Raw genomic sequence first — 18,786 nt, 5'->3', positions numbered from 1 at the left:
CCGGAGTAAACCCACACTAACCTGCATGTCTTTGGATTGTGGGAGGACACCTGAGAACAAAAGTAAACTCACACTAACCTGCATGTCTTAGGATTGTGGGAGGACACCTGAGAACCAGAGTAAACCCACACTAACCTGCATGTCTTTGGATTATGGGAGGACACCTGAGAACAAGAGTAAACCCACACTAACCTGCATGTCTTTTGACTGTGGGAGGACACCTGAGAACCAGAGTAAACCCACACTAACCTGCATGTCTTTTGACTGTGGGAGGACACCTGAGAACCAGAGTAAACCCACACTAACCTGCATGTCTTTGGATTGTGGGAGGACACCTGAGAACAAGAGTAAACTCACACTAACCTGCATGTCTTTGGATTATGGGAGGACACCTGAGAACCAGAGTAAACTCACTCTAACCTGCATGTCTTTGTATTGTGGGAGGACACCTGAGAACAAGAGTAAACTCACACTAACCTGCATGTCTTTGGATTGTGGGAGGACACCTGAGAACAAGAGTAAACCCACACTAACCTGCATGTCTTTTGACTGTGGGAGGACACCTGAGAACCGGAGTAAACCCACACTAACCTGCATGTCTTTGGATTGTGGGAGGACACCTGAGAACCGGAGTAAACCCACACTAACCTGCATGTCTTTTGACTGTGGGAGGACACCTGAGAACCAGAGTAAACCCACACTAACCTGCATGTCTTTGTATTGTGGGAGGACACCTGAGAACCAGAGTAAACTCACACTAACCTGCATGTCTTTGGATTGTGGGAGGACACCTGAGAACCAGAGTAAACCCACACATGTCTTTACGACCCTTATTTTAATAATTAAAGTCCGTTAATAGGGACACATTAAGGAGAATCTTTCATTTTAAGAGTTTTTACTCCTTCATCCTTCATCTGTGCACTAAATGTAAAGAAGTAAATACCAGCCATGTGATTGTATTCAAGGTGACCTTAGTCTTTATTGATCACGGTAACATCATCGTCTGTAGCTACTAACTAACAGTTGGTCCGTCAGATGAGGTGGAACATAAACAGGAAGTTAAAGGTCTTATTGTGTTGTTGTATTAAAAGTCTCCGTCATGCATGATGTCACATCCTGCTGTGTGTGATGTAATAATGACTTTGTTCTTAGTGCTCTACTTTGCCATTTAAAAATAAAACCCTGATTTATTTTCCACTCAGCAGTTTAAAACAGCCGCCGTGTGGAGAGGGTCATGTGACCTGTACGGAGAGCATCACCTCCTCTGATTGGTCAGTCTGCTGTGGAGGGGCCGGACTTTGGACAGGACTTTGTGAGGTGGGTCCGTCATGGTCGTCACACACTTCGTGTTGGCAGGGAAGGTCGTTACCGGGGCGATGGTGGGCGGGGCGCTGGGCGGCGCTCCTGTCGTTGTTGTAGTATTTGTTGTCGTCGTGGTAACTGGAGACGGGTTGTTGGTCACTGTGGCAACAGGTTTGGCCAGAGTGGTCTGGATCTCGGCCCTCCTGGCTAGAGCCGTCCTCAGCTTCTCCCTCATCTGGTCGATCTGTTCCTGCAGCTCCTGCAGTTCGCCAGGCTGGGGCGGGGCTACTGCTGCAGGGGGCGGGGCCACTGCGACTTGGGGCGGGGCTACAGATTCAGGGGGAGGGGCTACAGCTACAGGGGGAGCAGAGGTATTGGGTCGGCCAGAGGAGGAAGCAGAAGATGGGGATGATGAGGGTAAGGAGAGCACCAGGCTAGCAAGCGAAGCCGCCGGTCCTCCGTTCTCACACAGTCTACTGTTTGGCCCCGCCCTCGGCTTGGCTGGTCCCTGAGCCTCAGATTTGGCCCCGCCTCCCTTGGCATCAGAAGCGGCAATGCGGGCGAGCAGGCGGCGGGTGTTGAGGGTCTCAAGGTTGAACTGGACTCGTTTGAAGTCTCGGACGTCCTTAACGGCGGCAGCAGCAGCGTCCTTAGTGGCCTCGTTGTTCCACTTGGCCGACGCGCCGGGGGCCGGCGGAGCGGGGGGGCCCGGTGGGGGCTTCTGCAGGTTACAGCTGAACAGAAACAGAGAAACATGAAGGTCTACTAACACATCACATCATCTGTTTATAAGAACCATGGGATACTGTCAAAAGCTCCCGAATTCACTTGGTGCGCCAGTGGCAAGAAAAAACCTCCCCTCTAGCAGGTAGAAACCTTGGGCAGAACCAGAACCAGAACCAGAACCAGAACCAGAACCAGAACTCGGCTCTGGGTGGGCGGCCATCAGGCTCCAGCGGTTCGGTTTAGAGAGAGTCTCTTAAATTTAACTACAACACTATCAGATACACATGGTAGATGGAGATGGCGTGTAGTCTAGTCTAATCTCTAGTCTAGTCTAGTCTAGTCTCTAGTCTAGTCTAGTCTCGTCTCTAGTCTAGTCTCTAGTCTAGTCTAGTCTAGTCTAGTCTCTATTCTAGTCTAGTCTAGTCTAGTCTAGTCTAGTCTAGTCTCTATTCTAGTCTAGTCTAGTCTAGTCTCTATTCTAGTCTAGTCTAGTCTAGTCTAGTCTAGTCTCTATTCTAGTCTAGTCTCTAGTCTAGTCTAGTCTAGTCTAGTCTAGTTTAGTCTAATCTCTAGTCTAGTCTAGTCTCTAGTCTAGTCTAGTCTCATCTCGTCTCTAGTCTCGTCTCTAGTCTAGTCTAGCCTAGTCTAGTCTCTATTCTAGTCTAGTCTCTAGTCTAGTCTAGTCTAGTCTAGTCTAGTTTAGTCTCATCTCTAGTCTAGTCTAGTCTAGTCTCTAGTCTAGTCTCTACTCTAGTCTAGTCCAGTCTAGTCTAGTCTAGTCTCTAGTCTAGTCTAGTCTCGTCTCTAGTCTAGTCTAGTCTAGTCTTGTCTCTAGTCTAGTCTGGTGTAGTCTAGTCTAGTCTCTAATCTAGTCTAGTCTAGTCTTGTCTCTAGTCTAGTCTAGTCTAGTCTCTAGTCTAGTCTAGTCTCGTCTCTAGTCTGGTGTAGTCTAGTCTCTAGTCTAGTCTAAGTAAGTTAGGGTTAGTAAGTTCTGTAAGTTCTGAGAGAAGCCAGTTGAATCATTATGGACGTCTACATGAATATTAAAATCATCTGTTTCTCTGGGAACCATCGCCTTACCGTGGTGGAGAGGTTGGTGTGTCCCTATGACCCTGAGGGCTGTGTTGTCTGGAGCCTCGTGCTCCTGGTCGGGTCTCCCATGGCAAATTGGTCTCAGGCGAGGGGCCGGACTAAGAATGGTTCATAAAACCCCAATGACGAAACGAGGCAGAGGAGGAGTTACCCGGCCCGGAGGAAGCCCGGGGCCCACGTCTGGAGCCAGGCCCAGACGGGGGGCCCGTCAGCGAGCGCCTGGTGGCCAGGCTTGCGACGGAGCCCGGCCGGGGTTACCCCGAAGAAGCAACGTGGCACCCCCCTCCTCTCCATCCTGTGGGCTCACCACCTGCCGGAGGAACCGCTGGGGTCGGGTGGCAGTGAAGGCCAGGGACCTCGACGGACTGAACCCGGGCGGCAGAGGCTGGCTCTGGGGACGTGGAACATCACCTCTCTGTGGGGGAAGGAGCCGGAGCTTGTGCGGGAGGTGGAGCGCTATAAGTTGGATCTGGTAGGGCTTACCTCTACGCACAGCCTCGGTTCTGGAACCGTACTCCTGGATAGGGGTTGGACTCTGTTCTTCTCTGGAGTTGCCCATGGTGTGTGGCGCCAGGCGGGTGTGGGGATACTCACAAATCCCCGGCTGAGTGCCGCTACGTTGGAGTTTACCCCGGTGGACGAGAGGGTCGCCTCCCTACGCCTTCGGGTTATGGGGGGGAAACTCTGACTGTTGTTTGTGCGAATGCACCGAACAACAGCTCGGAGTATTCGGCCTTCTTGGAGACCCTGAATGGAGTCCTGTATGGGGCTCCAGTAGGGGACTCCATAGTTCTGCTGGGAGACTTCAACGTGCTCGTGGGCAACGATGGAGACTCTGGGAGTGGCGTGATTGGGAGGAACGGCCTCCCTGATCTAAACCCGAGTGGTCGTTTGTTACTGGACTTCTGTGCTAGTCATGGACTGTCCGTAACGAACACCATGTTCCAACATTAGGATGCTCATAAGTGTACGTGGTACCAGAGCACCCTAGGTCGAAGGTCCATGATCGATTTCAAATCGTATCGTCTGATCTGAGGCCGCATGTTAACTGCTAGCTGTCAACTGATCACCATCTGGTGGTGAGTTGGGTCAGAGGGTGGGGGAAGACTCTGGACAGACCTGGTAAGCCCAAACGGGTAGTGCGGGTGAACTGGGAATGTCTGGAGGAGGCTCCTGTCCGAGAGATCTTCAACTCACACCTCCGGCGGAGCTTTTCTGGCATCCCTGTGGAGGTTGGGGGCATTGAACCCGAGTGGGCGATGTTCAAAGATTCCATTGCTGAAGCTGCGGCGGTGAGCTGTGGTTTTACGGTCTTAGGTGCCTCGGGGGCCCGGGAGTATGCCCATCTAGTCTACATGTGTTTTGTGGACTTGGAGAAGGCGTATGACCGAGTCCCCCGGGATATACTGTGGGGGGTGCTGCGGGAGTATGGGGTGAGGGGGGCACAAAATGTGTTTCCTCAGGAGGGTGGCTGGCGTCTCCCTTAGAGATAGGGTGAGAAGCTCAGTCATCCGTGAGGGACTCGGAGTAGAGCCGCTGCTCCTTTGCGTCGAAAGGAGCCAGTTGAGGTGGTTCGGGCATCTAGCACGGATGCCTCCTGGGCGCCTCCCTTGGGAGGTGTTCCAGGCACGACCAGCTGGGAGGAGACCACGGGGAAGACCCAGGACTAGGTGGAGAGATTATATCTCTACTCTGGCCTGGGAACGCCTCGGGATCCCCCAGTCAGAGCTGGTTAATGTGGCCCAGGAAAGGGAAGTTTGGGGTCCCCTGCTGGAGCTGTTGCCCCCGCGACCCGATCCCTGATAACAGGTTGAAGATGGATGGATGTTTTCAGGACTAAACTTTGATAGAAATGCAAGTGGGTCTATTATCAGATTTCTTAAAGGAGCAAAATGTAACACTGACAGCAAGCGTTTAAACTGAAGGGTACTGAAGTCCAAATTAAAAGAAATACTGGAGCCGTGGCTCGTCTGCTCCAGGGTGACTGATAACAGTTCTGCAGTGTCCACACTGGTACTGGTACTGATTCTGGTACTACACCAGAATCAAGCTGACTTTAGGCCCTGATTGTTTGATGGTTGTAAAGATGATCTTTCCAGCTCATTTATGAGCTAACGCATGAGCTAACGCATGAGCTAATGCTAAACGTGAAGCATAAAGTAGTAGTAAGACGGAGCTCAGAGATGGAGCTCAGAGATGGAGTTCAGCCATGGAGCTCAGAGATGAGCTCAGAGATGGAGCTCAGCCATGGAGCTCAGAGATGAGCTCAGAGATGAGCTCAGAGATGAGCTCAGAGATGGAGCTCAGCCATGGAGCTCAGAGATGAGCTCAGAGATGGAGCTCAGAGATGGAGCTCAGAGATGGAGCTCAGCGACGGAGCTCAGAGATGGAGCTCAGCCATGGAGCTCAGAGATGAGCTCAGAGATGGAGCTCAGCCATGGAGCTCAGAGATGAGCTCAGAGATGGAGCTCAGAGATGGAGCTCAGAGATGGAGCTCAGCGACGGAGCTCAGAGATGGAGCTCAGCCATGGAGCTCAGAGATGAGCTCAGAGATGGAGCTCAGCCATGGAGCTCAGAGATGAGCTCAGAGATGGAGCTCAGAGATGGAGCTCAGAGATGGAGCTCAGCGATGAGCTCAGAGATTGGAGCTCAGAGATGGAGCGCAGCGATGGAGCTCAGAGATGAGCTCAGAGATGAGCTCAGAGATGGAGCTCAGAGATGGAGCTCAGAGATGAGCTCAGAGATTGGAGCTCAGAGATGGAGCTCAGCGATGGAGCTCAGAGATGAGCTCAGAGATGGAGCTCAGAGATGGAGCTCAGCGATGGAGCTCAGAGATGGAGCTCAGCGATGGAGCTCAGAGATGAGCTCAGAGATTGGAGCTCAGAGATGGAGCTCAGCGATGGAGCTCAGAGATGGAGCTCAGCGATGGAGCTCAGAGATGGAGCTCAGAGATGAGCTCAGAGATTGGAGCTCAGAGATGGAGCTCAGCGATGGAGCTCAGAGATGAGCTCAGAGATGGAGCTCAGAGATGGAGCTCAGAGATGAGCTCAGAGATTGGAGCTCAGAGATGGAGCTCAGCGATGGAGCTCAGAGATGGAGCTCAGAGATGGAGCAGTAACTGGTTGATTTGTGGCAACAACACAAGTGTTTATTTAACTTGTCTCCATCCCTTCATCCCATGACTAACGTTAACAGAACTTGGCGTTATGTGTGAGCTCTCTCACATTTTACACATCTGTTAAGATTTGAAAAATCTTTAAGTGTGTGCCGGCCTTGAGCGTGTGTTAGCATCACGGCGTTAGCATCAGGCGTTAGCGTCCCGGCGTCAGCGTCCCGGCGTCAGCATCCCGGCGTTAGCCTCTGGCAGGCAGCATTCTGAATCACTTCAGCGTCTGTATGTCTCAAACACTCGCTGCCTCAATAACCAGCTGCACACGGACCACAAAGAGACGTACCGGTACCTGTGTTTCCTTAATCTCTGGTCATTTTATGATTTATTACAGTAAATATAGATTCAATATGATTTATTACATTTAATATAGATTAAAGATGATTTATTACAGTTAATATAGATTAAAGATGATTTATTACAGTTAATATAGATTAAAGATGATTTATTACAGTAAATATAGATTCAATATGATTTATTACATTTAATATAGATTAAAGATGATTTATTACAGTTAATATAGATTAAAGATGATTTATTACAGTAAATATAGATTCAATATGATTTATTACAGTTAATATAGATTAAAGATGATTTATTACAGTTAATATAGATTAAATATGATTTATTACAGTAAAAATAGATTAAATATGATTTATTACAGTTAATATAGATTAAAGATGATTTATTACAGTTAATATAGATTAAAGATGATTTATTACATTTAATATAGATTAAAGATGATTTATTACAGTTAATATAGATTAAAGATGATTTATTACAGTTAATATAGATTAAAGATGATTTATTACATTTAATATAGATTAAAGATGATTTATTACAGTTAATATAGATTAAATATGATTTATTACAGTTAATATAAATTAAATATGATTTATTAATAGTTAATATAGATTAAAGATGATTAATTACAGTTAATATAGATTAAAGATGATTTATTACAGTTAATATAGATTAAAGATGATTTATTACATTTAATATAGATTAAATATGATTTATTACAGTAAATATAGATTAAAGATGGTTTATTACATTTAATATAGATTAAATATGATTTATTACAGTAAATATAGATTAAAGATGATTTATTACATTTAATATAGATTAAATATGATTTATTTCATTTAATATAGATTAAAGATGATTTATTACATTTAATATAGATTAAATATGATTTATTACAGTAAATATAGATTAAAGATGATTTATTACAGTTAATATAGATTAAAGATGATTTATTACATTTAATATAGATTAAAGATGATTTATTACAGTAAATATAGATTAAAGATGATTTATTACATTTAATATAGATTAAAGATGATTTATTACAGTTAATATAGATTAAAGATGATTTATTACAGTTAATATAGATTAAAGATGATTTATTACATTTAATATAGATTAAAGATGATTTATTACAGTAAATATAGATTAAAGATGATTTATTACAGTTAATATAGATTAAAGATGATTTATTACAGTAAATATAGATTAAAGATGATTTATTACAGTAAATATAGATTAAAGATGATTTATTACAGTTAATATAGATTAAAGATGATTTATTACAGTAAATATAGATTAAAGATGATTTATTACAGTTAATATAGATTAAAGATTGGTCCTTTAACTGCACAAACAAATGAACTAAATAAACACACTGATGTATTTCTAATCAACATGTTGATGACATTAGACAAAAGACGAACCTTTTCTCTTTCTCAGCTCGCTGCCTCTTCACGTCTTCATACGTCATGTTCAGAGCTCGATGGATTTTCTGTGAAACACACAAACAGTCCGATCAGTTTTTAATCCACTCGACGGGAAAAGGAAACGAATCATAAATGAGCTGTTTAGAACGAGAACACAGTCAGATGACAGCTGGAAGTTCTGACGTCTGGTTCCAGAGTTCAGTGTTCTCTGAGCTGGACAATCTGTAAAAGCCTCAACACTTCCCCTGCACCTCCTTACGACCCTTTAGAACCTCTTCAACTCCTGAACACTTCCCCTGCACCTCCTTACGACCCTTTAGAACCTCTTCAACTCCTCAACACTTCTCCTGCACATCCTTAAGACCCTTTAGAACCTCTTCAACTCCTCAACACTTCCCCTGCACCTCCTTAAGACCCTTTAGAACCTCTTCATCACCTCAACACTTCCTCTGCACCTCCTTACGACCCTTTAGAACCTCTTCAACTCCTCAACACTTCCTCTGCACCTCCTTAAGACCCTTTAGAACCTCTTCAACACCTCAACACTTCCTCTGCACCTCCTTACGACCCTTTAGAACCTCTTCAACTCCTCAACACTTCCTCTGCACCTCCTTAAGACCCTTTAGAACCTCTTCAACACCTCAACACTTCCTCTGCACCTCCTTAAGACCCTTTAGAACCTCTTCATCACCTCAACACTTCCTCTGCACCTCCTTACGACCCTTTAGAACCTCTTCAACTCCTCAACACTTCCTCTGCACCTCCTTAAGACCCTTTAGAACCTCTTCAACTCCTCAACACTTCCTCTGCACCTCCTTAGGACCCTTTAGAACCTCTTCAACACCTCACAACTTCCTCTGAACCTCTTAAGACCCTTTAGAACCTCTTCATCACCTCAACACTTCCTCTGCACCTCCTTAGGACCCTTTAGAACCTCTTCAACACCTCAACAATTCCCCTGCACCTCCTTAAGACCCTTTAGAATCTAACCTCTTCAACTCCTCAACACTTCCTCTTCACCTCTTTAGGACCCTTTAGAACCTCTTCAACACCTCAACACTTCCTCTGCACCTCCTTAAGACCCTTTAGAACCTCTTCAACACCTCAACACTTCCTCTGCACCTCCTTAGGACCCTTTAGAACCTCTCCAACACCTCAACGCTTCCCCTGAACCTCCTTAGGACCCTTTAGAACCTCTTCAACACCTCACAACTTCCTGTTCACCTCCTTAGGACCCTTTAGAACCTTTTCAACACCTCAACACTTCCCCTGCACCTCCTTAGGACCCTTTAGAACCTCTTCAACACCTCAACAATTCCCCTGCACCTCCTTAAGACCCTTTAGAACCTCACCTCTTCAACACCTCAACACTTCCTCTGCACCTCCTTAGGACCCTTTAGAACCTCTTCAACACCTCAACACTTCCTCTGCACCTCTTAAGACCTTTTAGAACCTCTTCATCACCTCAACACTTCCTCTGCACCTCTTAAGACCCTTTAGAACCTCTTCAACACCTCAACACTTCCTCTGCACCTCTTAAGACCCTTTAGAACCTCTTCATCACCTCAACACGTCCTCTGCACCTCTTAAGACCCTTTAGAACCTCTTCAACACCTCAACACTTCCTCTGCACCTCTTAAGACCCTTTAGAACCTCTTCAACACCTCAACACTTCCTCTGCACCTCTTAAAACCCTTTAGAACCTCTTCATCACCTCAACACTTCCTCTGCACCTCTTAGGACCCTTTAGAACCTCTTCAACACCTCACAACTTCCTCTGCACCTCTTAGGACCCTTTAGAACCTCTTCAACACCTCACAACTTCCTCTGCACCTCTTAGGACCCTTTAGAACATCTTCAACACCTCAACACTTCCTCTGCACCTCTTAGGACCCTTTAGAACCTCTTCAACACCTCACAACTTCCTCTGAACCTCTTAAGACCCTTTAGAACCTCTTCATCACCTCAACACTTCCTCTGCACCTCCTTAAGACCCTTTAGAACCTCTTCATCACCTCAACACTTCTCTCATTGATGGTTTTTTGTGGGTCAAAAATCAAACTCCGTTGCTACAGCCTGATAAAAAGGTGAATCTGAAGTGAACACGAACACTGAGTCTCACCTGGGAGGTTAGGGGTTAGGGTTAGGGTTAGTCTCACCTGGGAGGTTAGGGGTTAGGGGTTAGGGATTATGGTTAGTCTCACCTGGGAGGCTAGGGGTTAGGGGTTAGGGATTAGGGTTAGTCTCACCTGGGAGGGTTAGGGGTTAGGGATTAGGGTTAGTCTCACTTTGGAGGGTTAGGGGTCAGGGGTTAGGGATTAGGGTTAGTCTCACCTGGGATGCTAGGGGTTAGGGGTCAGGGGTTAGGGATTAGGGTTAGTCTCACCTGGGAGGCTAGGGGTTAGGGGTCAGGGGTTAGGGATTAGAGTTAGTCTCACCTGTGAGGTGTGCAGCCAGTATTTGAGGTTCTGACGGCGGCGGATGTGCGGAAGGACGAGTTGGTAGAAACCGTGTTCACCTGCCAGAGTCAGCAACGCTCCGCCGACTCCAACACACAACAACACGAAGAGTCCAGAGAAGTGACTGATCCCCATCTGAAGAGTCTGAGAGAGAAAAAGAAGAAAGGAAAGGAAAGGAAGGACAGACAGACAGGAACCCCCTAACCCCTCAGCCTAACCCTAGCCCTAACCCCCTAACCCCTAACCCCTAACCCTAACCCTAACCCCCTAACCCTAACCCTAACCCCCTAACCCCTAACCCCTAACCCTAACCCTAACCCCCTAACCCTAACCCTAACCCTAACCTTAGCCCTAACCCCCTAACCCCTAAGCCCTAAACCTAACCCTAGCCCTAATCCCCTAACCCTAACCCTAACCCTAACCTTAACCCTAACCCCCTCACCTTAGCCCTAACCCCCTAACCCCTAACCCCTAAGCCTAACCCTAGCCCTAACCCCTAACCCCCTAACCCTAGCCCTAACCCCCTAACCCCTAACCCTAACCCTAACCACTAACCCTAGCCCTAACCCCCTAACCCATAACCTTAACCCTAACCACTAACCCTAGCCCTAACACCCTAACCCCTTAACCCCTAACCCCCTAACCCCCTAACCCCTAACCCCTTAACCCCTAACCCCCTAACCCCCTAACCCCTAACCCTAACCCTAACCACTAACCCTAACCCTAACCTCCTAACCCCTAACCCTAACCCTAGCCCTAACCCCCTAACCCCTAACCCCCTAACCCCTAACCCCTAACCCTAGCCCTAACCCCCTAACCCATAACCTTAACCCTAACCACTAACCCTAGCCCTAACCCCCTAACCCCTAACCCCTTAACCCCTAACCCCTAACCCTAACCCCTTAACCCCTAACCCCCTAACCCCTAACCCTAACCCTAACCCTAACCCCTAACCCCTTAACCCCTAACCCCCTAACCCCCTAACCCCTAACCCTAACCCCCTAACCCCTAAACCTAACCCCCTAACCCCTAACCCTAACCCCCTAACCCTAACCCCCTTACCCTAACCCCTGACCCATGAACCCCACTAACCTCGGTGACGGCGAACACTCGGTTCCCACAGGGAACCACTTTGTACCACTTGTCGTGCAGCAGATCCATGTAGCCCTCTGATTTATATCTGCTGATGAACTCTGAGATGTTGGAGGTCAGAGGGGAGTTCTGAGGAAGACCGATACCGTAACCTGAAGAATAACAATCAACAATAAACAATAAACATTATTTGTATTTAGTGAAATATCTTCATGTTAATGTGTATATATATATTTATATTATATATAAATAATATAAATATATATAGTATTTTCTCAGCCGAGTCTCTGCAGGAGGAAACAGCTCTGAGTGAATCTTTAACCTGTTCAACTGTCAGACCTTCTGCTGGGAGACGCTTCCTCTCCTCTGATTGGTCGAGAAAATGAAGTGGTTGATGATGAAACTTTATGAAACGAGTTTCAATAAAAATATTCAGAGCTCAGAGGAAGCCAACGGATGAAAGACCGAGAAACGCACTCAAAGACCCAGAAACGCACTCAAAGACCCAGAAACGCACTCAAAGACCCAGAAACACACTCAAAGACATGTTTGTACATCTAAACCTGTGAAGACCAAACACATTAAACATGTGACCTGAACCCTCGAACCAGAACGTCTAACCAGAACCTCTAACCTGAACCTCGAACCAAAACCTCGAACCAGAACCTCTAACCTCTAATCTGGACCTCTAACCAGAACCTCTAATCTGGACCTATAACCTGAACCTCTAACATCTAACCTGAACCTCTAACCTGAACCTCTAACCAGAACCTCTAACCTGAACCTCTAACCAAAACCTCTAACCAGAACCTCTAACCTCTAATCTGGACCTCTAACCAGAACCTCTAACCAGAACCTCTAACCTGAACCTCTAACCAAAACCTCTAACCAGAACCTCTAACCTCTAATCTGGACCTCTAACCAGAACCTCTAACCAGAACCTCTAATCTGGACCTATAACCTGAACCTCTAACATCTAACCTGAACCTCTAACCTGAACCTCTAACCAGAACCTCTAACCTGAACCTCTAACCAAAACCTCTAACCAGAACCTCTAACCTCTAATCTGGACCTCTAACCAGAACCTCTAACCAGAACCTCTAACCTGAACCTCTAACCAGAACCTCTAACCTGAACCTCTAACCAGAACCTTTAATCTGAACCTCCAACCTGAACCTCTAACCAGAACCTCTAACCTGAACCTCTAACCAGAACCTCTAATCTGAACCTCCAACCTGAACCTCCAACCAGAACCTCTAATCTGAACCTCTAACCAGAACCTCTAACCGGAACCTCTAACCAGAACCTCTAACCAGAACCTCTAATCTGAACCTCCAACCTGAACCTCTAACCAGAACCTCTAACCTGAACGTCTAACCAGAACCTCTAACCAGAACCTCTGACCAGAACCTCTAACCTGAACATCTAACCAGAACCTCTAACCTGAACCTCTAACCAGAACCTCTAACCAGAGCCTCTGACCAGAACCTCTAACCTGAACGTCTAACCAGAACCTCTAACCTGAACGTCTAACCAGAACCTCTTACCAGAACCTCTAACCTGAACGTCTAACCAGAACCTCTAACCAGAACCTCTAACCTGAACGTCTGACCAGAACCTCTAACCTGAACCTCTAACCTGAACCTCTAACCAGAACCTCTAACCTGAACCTCTAACCAGAACCTCTAACCTGAACGTCTGACCAGAACCTCTAACCTCAACCTCTAACCTGAACCTCTAACCTGAACCTCTAACCAGAACCTCTAACCTGAACGTCTAACCAGAACCTCTAACCTGAACGTCTAACCAGAACCTCTATCCTGGACCTCCAACCTGAACCTCTAACCTGAACCTCTAACCAGAACCTTATAACCAGAACCTCTAACCAGAACCTCTAACCTGAACGTCTAACCAGAACCTCTAACCTGAACCCCCTACCAGAACCTCTGACCAGAACCTCTAACCTGAACATCTAACCAGAACCTCTAACCTGAACATCTAACCAGAACCTCTAACCTGAACCTCTAACCTGAACGTCTAACCAGAACCTCTAACCTCAACCTCTAACCTGAACCTCTAACCTGAACCTCTAACCTGAACGTCTAACCAGAACCTCTAACCTCAACCTCTAACCTGAACCTCTAACCTGAACCTCTAACCAGAACCTCTAACCTGAACGTCTAACCAGAACCTCTAACCAGAACCTCTGACCAGAACCTCTAACCTGAACGTCTAACCAGAACCTCTAACCTGAACCTCTAACCAGAACCTCTAACCAGAGCCTCTGACCAGAACCTCTAACCTGAACGTCTAACCAGAACCTCTAACCTGAACGTCTAACCAGAACCTCTAACCAGAACCTCTAACCTGAACGTCTAACCAGAACCTCTAACCAGAACCTCTAACCTGAACGTCTGACCAGAACCTCTAACCTGAACCTCTAACCTGAACCTCTAACCAGAACCTCTAACCTGAACCTCTAACCTGAACGTCTAACCAGAACCTCTAACCTGAACGTCTAACCAGAACCTCTAACCAGAACCTCTAACCTGAACGTCTGACCAGAACCTCTAACCTGAACCTCTAACCTGAACCTCTAACCAGAACCTCTAACCTGAACCTCTAACCAGAACCTCTAACCTGAACGTCTGACCAGAACCTCTAACCTCAACCTCTAACCTGAACCTCTAACCTGAACCTCTAACCAGAACCTCTAACCTGAACGTCTAACCAGAACCTCTAACCTGAACGTCTAACCAGAACCTCTATCCTGGACCTCCAACCTGAACCTCTAACCTGAACCTCTAACCAGAACCTCTAACCAGAACCTCTAACCTGAACGTCTAACCAGAACCTCTAACCTGAACCCCCTACCAGAACCTCTAACCTGAACCTCTAACCAGAACCTCTAACCTGAACCTTTAACCTGAACCTCTAACCAGAACCTCTAACCTGAACCTCTAACCAGAACCTCTAACCTGAACCTCTAACCTGAACCTCTAACCTGAACCTCTAACCAGAACCTCTAACCAGAACCTCTAACCTGAACCTCTAACCAGAACCTCTAACCTGAACCTCTAACCAGAACCTCTAACCTGAACCTTTAACCTGAACCTCTAACCAGAACCTCTAACCTGAACCTCTAACCAGAACCTCTAACCTGAACCTCTAACCTGAACCTCTAACCTGAACCTCTAACCAGAACCTCTAACCAGAACCTCTAACCTGAACCTCTAACCAGAACCTCTAACCTGAACCTCTAACCTGAACCTCTAACCATAACCTCTAACCAGAACCTCTAACCAGAACCTCTAACCAGAACCTCTAACCTGAACCTCTAACCAGAACCTCTAACCAGAACCTCTAACCTGAACCTCTAACCTGAACCTCTAACCTGAACCTCTAACCTGAACCTCTAACCAGAACCTCTAACCTGAACCTCTAACCTGAACCTCTAACCAGAACCTCTAACCTGAACCTCTAACCTGAACCTCTAACCAGAACCTCTAACCTGAACCTCTAACCTGAACCTCTAACCTGAACCTCTAACCAGAACCTCGGGATGAGGTCACAGAGACGTCCGACGCCACAGACAAACATTCTGTCTCACCTTCGATGGCGAACGGTTTTCCGACGGTTGCCAGTTTACAGTCGGCGTCGATGGAAACTTCGTAGTCCAGCAGAGCTTTATCCATGATGAAGGCGTCAAGCTGAGGAGGATCTGTCCTTCAACACAGAGCAACACGGTTACTATGGAAACTACAGCAACTACAACAACTACAGCAACTACAGCAACTGGTGTCCTTCAACACAGGGCAACACGGTTACTACAGCAACTACAGCAACTAGTGTCCTTCAACACAGAGCAACACGGTTACTACAACAACTACAGCAACTAGTGTCCTTCAACACAAAGCAACACGGTTACTACAGCAACTACAGCAAGTAATCTCCTTCAACACAGAGCAACACGGTTATTACAGCAACTACAGCAACTAGTGTCCTTCAACACAGAGCAACACGGTTACTACAGCAACTACAACAACTAGTGTCCTTCAACACAGAGCAACACGGTTACTACAACAACTACAGCAACTAGTGTCCTTCAACACAGAGCAACACGGTTACTACAACAACTACAGCAACTAGTGTCCTTCAACACAGAGCAACACGGTTACTACAGCAACTAAACTAGTGTCCTTCAACACAAAGCAACACGGTTACTACAGCAACTACAGCAACTAGTGTCCTTCAACATAGAGCAACACGGTTACTACAACAACTACAGCAACTAGTGTCCTTCAACACAGAGCAACACGGTTACTACAGCAACTAAACTAGTGTCCTTCAACACAAAGCAACACGGTTACTACAGCAACTACAGCAACTAGTGTCCTTCAACATAGAGCAACACGGTTACTACAACAACTACAGCAACTAGTGTCCTTCAACACAGAGCAACACGGTTATTACAGCAACTACAGCAACTAGTGTCCTTCAACACAGAGCAACATGGTTACTACAGCAACTACAACAACTACAGCAACTACAGCAACTAGTGTCCTTCAACACAGAGCAACAGGGTTACTACAGCAACTACAACAACTAATCTCATTCAACACAGAGCAATATGGTTACTACAGCAACTACAACAACTAAAGCAACTAGTGTCCTTCAACAAAGAGCAACACGGTTACTACAGCAACTACAGCAACTACAGCAACTAGTGTCCTTCAACACAGAGTAACACGGTTACTACAGCAACTACATCAACTACAGCAACTACAGCAACTAGTGTCCTTCAACAGAGATGAACACGGTTACTACAGCAACTAATGTCCTTCAACACAGAGCAACACGGTTACTACAGCAACTACAGCAACTACAGCAACTAGTGTCCTTCAACACAGAGTAACACGGTTACTAAAGCAACTACAACAACTACAGCAACTACAGCAACTAGTGTTCTTCAACATAGAGCAACACATATACTACAGCAACTACAGCAACTAATTTCCTTCAACACAGAGCAACATGGTTACTACAGCAGCTACAGCAACTAGTGTCCTTCAACACAGAGCAACATGGTAACTACAGCAACTACAGCAATTACAGCAACTAGTGTCCTTCAACACAGAGCAACACGGTTACTACAGCAACTACAGCAACTAATGTCCTTCAACAGAGAGCAACACGGTTACTACAGCAACTAAAGCAACTACTGTCCTTCATCACAGAGCAACACGGTTACTACAGCAACTACAGCAACTACAGTCCTTCAACACAGAGCAACACGGTAACTACAGCAACTACAGCAACTAGTGTCTTTCAACATAGAGCAACACGGTTACTACAGCAACTACAGCAACTACTGTCCTTCAACACAGAGCAACACGGTAACTACAGCAACTACAGAAAATACAGCAACTAGTGTCCTTCAACACAGAGCAACATGGTTACTACAGCAACTACAGCAAGTAATCTCCTTCAACACAGAGCAACACGGTCATTACAGCAACTACAGCAACTACAGCAACTAGTGTCTTTCAACATAGAGCAACACGGTTACTACAGCAACTACAGCAACTACTGTCCTTCATCACAGAGCAACACGGTTACTACAGCAACTGTAAAAGTAATCCCTTTTTAACTAAACTGGAAAAACAAAGTTCGGAAACTTGTGTTTGGTGGATTATTTCTCTGTTGTTTCAATGCTAATGGTCATTGTATTTTACATTGTTGGAAAGCCTGTTTATTTACCTTCACAATGATGTCCCACTTGTAAGGATCATGCATTTGTGGGATGAGCAGCACAGCTGATTATGTGGGTAGCGCCCAAGAAAATTTGCCAAAATGCTCTAAACAGTGTATTCTCATAAGGCTACCAGGAAGCCTGCAATGACTGCCCTTCACCGTCAGGCCCGTTGGCGCTGGTGTCGACAACACAGACAATGGAACCTGAACATGTGGGGGAATGTCATGTTCAGTGATGAGTCCAGGTTCTGTCTGCCAAAGTTGGACGGCAGGTCAAAGTATGGAGACGACGTGGAGAACGCTATGCTGATTGTTGCACCGATGGAGTAACAGCTTCTGGTGGGGGCAGTGTCATGGTGTGGGGGGGGGGCATCTCCCTCACTGGTAAAACAAGGCTTGTCATCATTGAAGGCCATCTCAATGCAGGGAGATATCAGGATGAGATTCTGCAACCAGTGGTGATCCCATATCTCCACAATCTGGCACCTAACTCCATCCTCCAACAAACCACGCCCCCCCCCCCCCCCACAGAGCCAGGGTTATCACAGACTACCTCCACAATGTGGGAGTAGAGAGAATGGAACGGCCTGCCAAGAGTCGAGTCCACACCTCAACCCAACTCAACACTTGTAGGATCAGCTTGGGCGTGCTGTACGTGTTAGAGTGACCAACACAACCACGCTGGCTGACCTGCAACCAATCCTGGTTGAGGAATGGAACGCCATCCCACAGCAACGTGTGACCAGGTTGGTGACCAGCATGAGGAGGAGGTGCCAGGCTGTTGTGGCTACGTATGGATCTTCCACCTCTACTGAGGCTCCTGACGGTGGATTCAATAGATCAATATGTCTTGTTTGTTCCTTGTTACTGATAGAGAGTTCAATCATCCAATCCACCAAACAACTCAAAACAAGAGTCAACACCAACAGGAGAATACACTGTTTACCATTGAAGGAGCATTTTGGCAAATTGATCTTGGGCGCTACCCACATCATCAGCTGTGCTGCTCATCCGACAAATACATGATCCTTACAAGTGTGACATCATTGTGAAGGTAAATAAACAGGCTTTCCAACGATGTAAAATACAATGACCATTAGTATTGGAACAACAGAGAAACAATCCATCAAACACAAGTTTACTAACTTTGTTTTTCCAGTTTATATATATATATGTGATAAACAATGATAAAGTATTAATCCTATAACTCTGTGTTTATTACTGAAACAGCATACAATCATAGTGCTGCTGTATTTTCATTAGAGCCCCAGTGCTGTAACTCACAGCTCTAAGTGATGTAATTCAAACGAACTCCAGATCACCTCTCAGCTGCGTGGACAAGGCTGCCACTGAAGAGCCCAGAACAGGGATCTGTCTCTGACATAATGGATGTGGGGGGGCACCTAGAGCAGATGTATGGTAGATGTTGACAGAGACCAGTAGAAGTGGAGAACAC

At 46.2% G+C, this 18,786-nt stretch overlaps 1 protein-coding gene across 1 annotated transcript; it reads right to left on the bottom strand.

Moving 5' to 3' along the window:
- Positions 1 to 954: 954 nt before the first annotated feature.
- On the bottom strand, positions 955 to 15,388 carry LOC119484370 (glutamate receptor ionotropic, NMDA 3B-like). Its single transcript, XM_037763161.1, has 5 exons — positions 15,187 to 15,388; positions 11,577 to 11,728; positions 10,464 to 10,628; positions 8,023 to 8,090; positions 955 to 2,036 (listed from the first exon to the last, which is right to left on the bottom strand). Exons 1-5 carry the CDS (start codon positions 15,269 to 15,271, stop codon positions 1,256 to 1,258), a joined length of 1,251 nt encoding a protein of 416 aa, XP_037619089.1. The 5' UTR covers positions 15,272 to 15,388; the 3' UTR covers positions 955 to 1,255.
- Positions 15,389 to 18,786: the final 3,398 nt, after the last annotated feature.

The sequence above is a fragment of the Sebastes umbrosus genome, unplaced genomic scaffold, assembly GCF_015220745.1.
Source record: "Sebastes umbrosus isolate fSebUmb1 unplaced genomic scaffold, fSebUmb1.pri scaffold_180_arrow_ctg1, whole genome shotgun sequence".
NCBI classification, from domain to species: Eukaryota; Metazoa; Chordata; class Actinopteri; order Perciformes; family Sebastidae; genus Sebastes; species Sebastes umbrosus.
Note: the sequence above shows the minus strand (reverse complement) of the source record. Positions and strands in the feature narration are given on the sequence as shown.

Bases quoted from the DNA above. Each gene is read 5' to 3' on its own strand.
- LOC119484370 (XM_037763161.1), bottom strand. From the start codon at position 15,271: ATGGATAAAGCTCTGCTGGACTACGAAGTTTCCATCGACGCCGACTGT. The intron at 10,629-11,576 runs GTTAGTGGGGTT...TTTCTCTCTCAG, and splicing joins GAGTGTTCGCCGTCACCGAG to ACTCTTCAGATGGGGATCAG. The intron at 2,037-8,022 runs GTTCGTCTTTTG...GTTTCTGTTCAG, and splicing joins CGAGCTGAGAAAGAGAAAAG to CTGTAACCTGCAGAAGCCCC.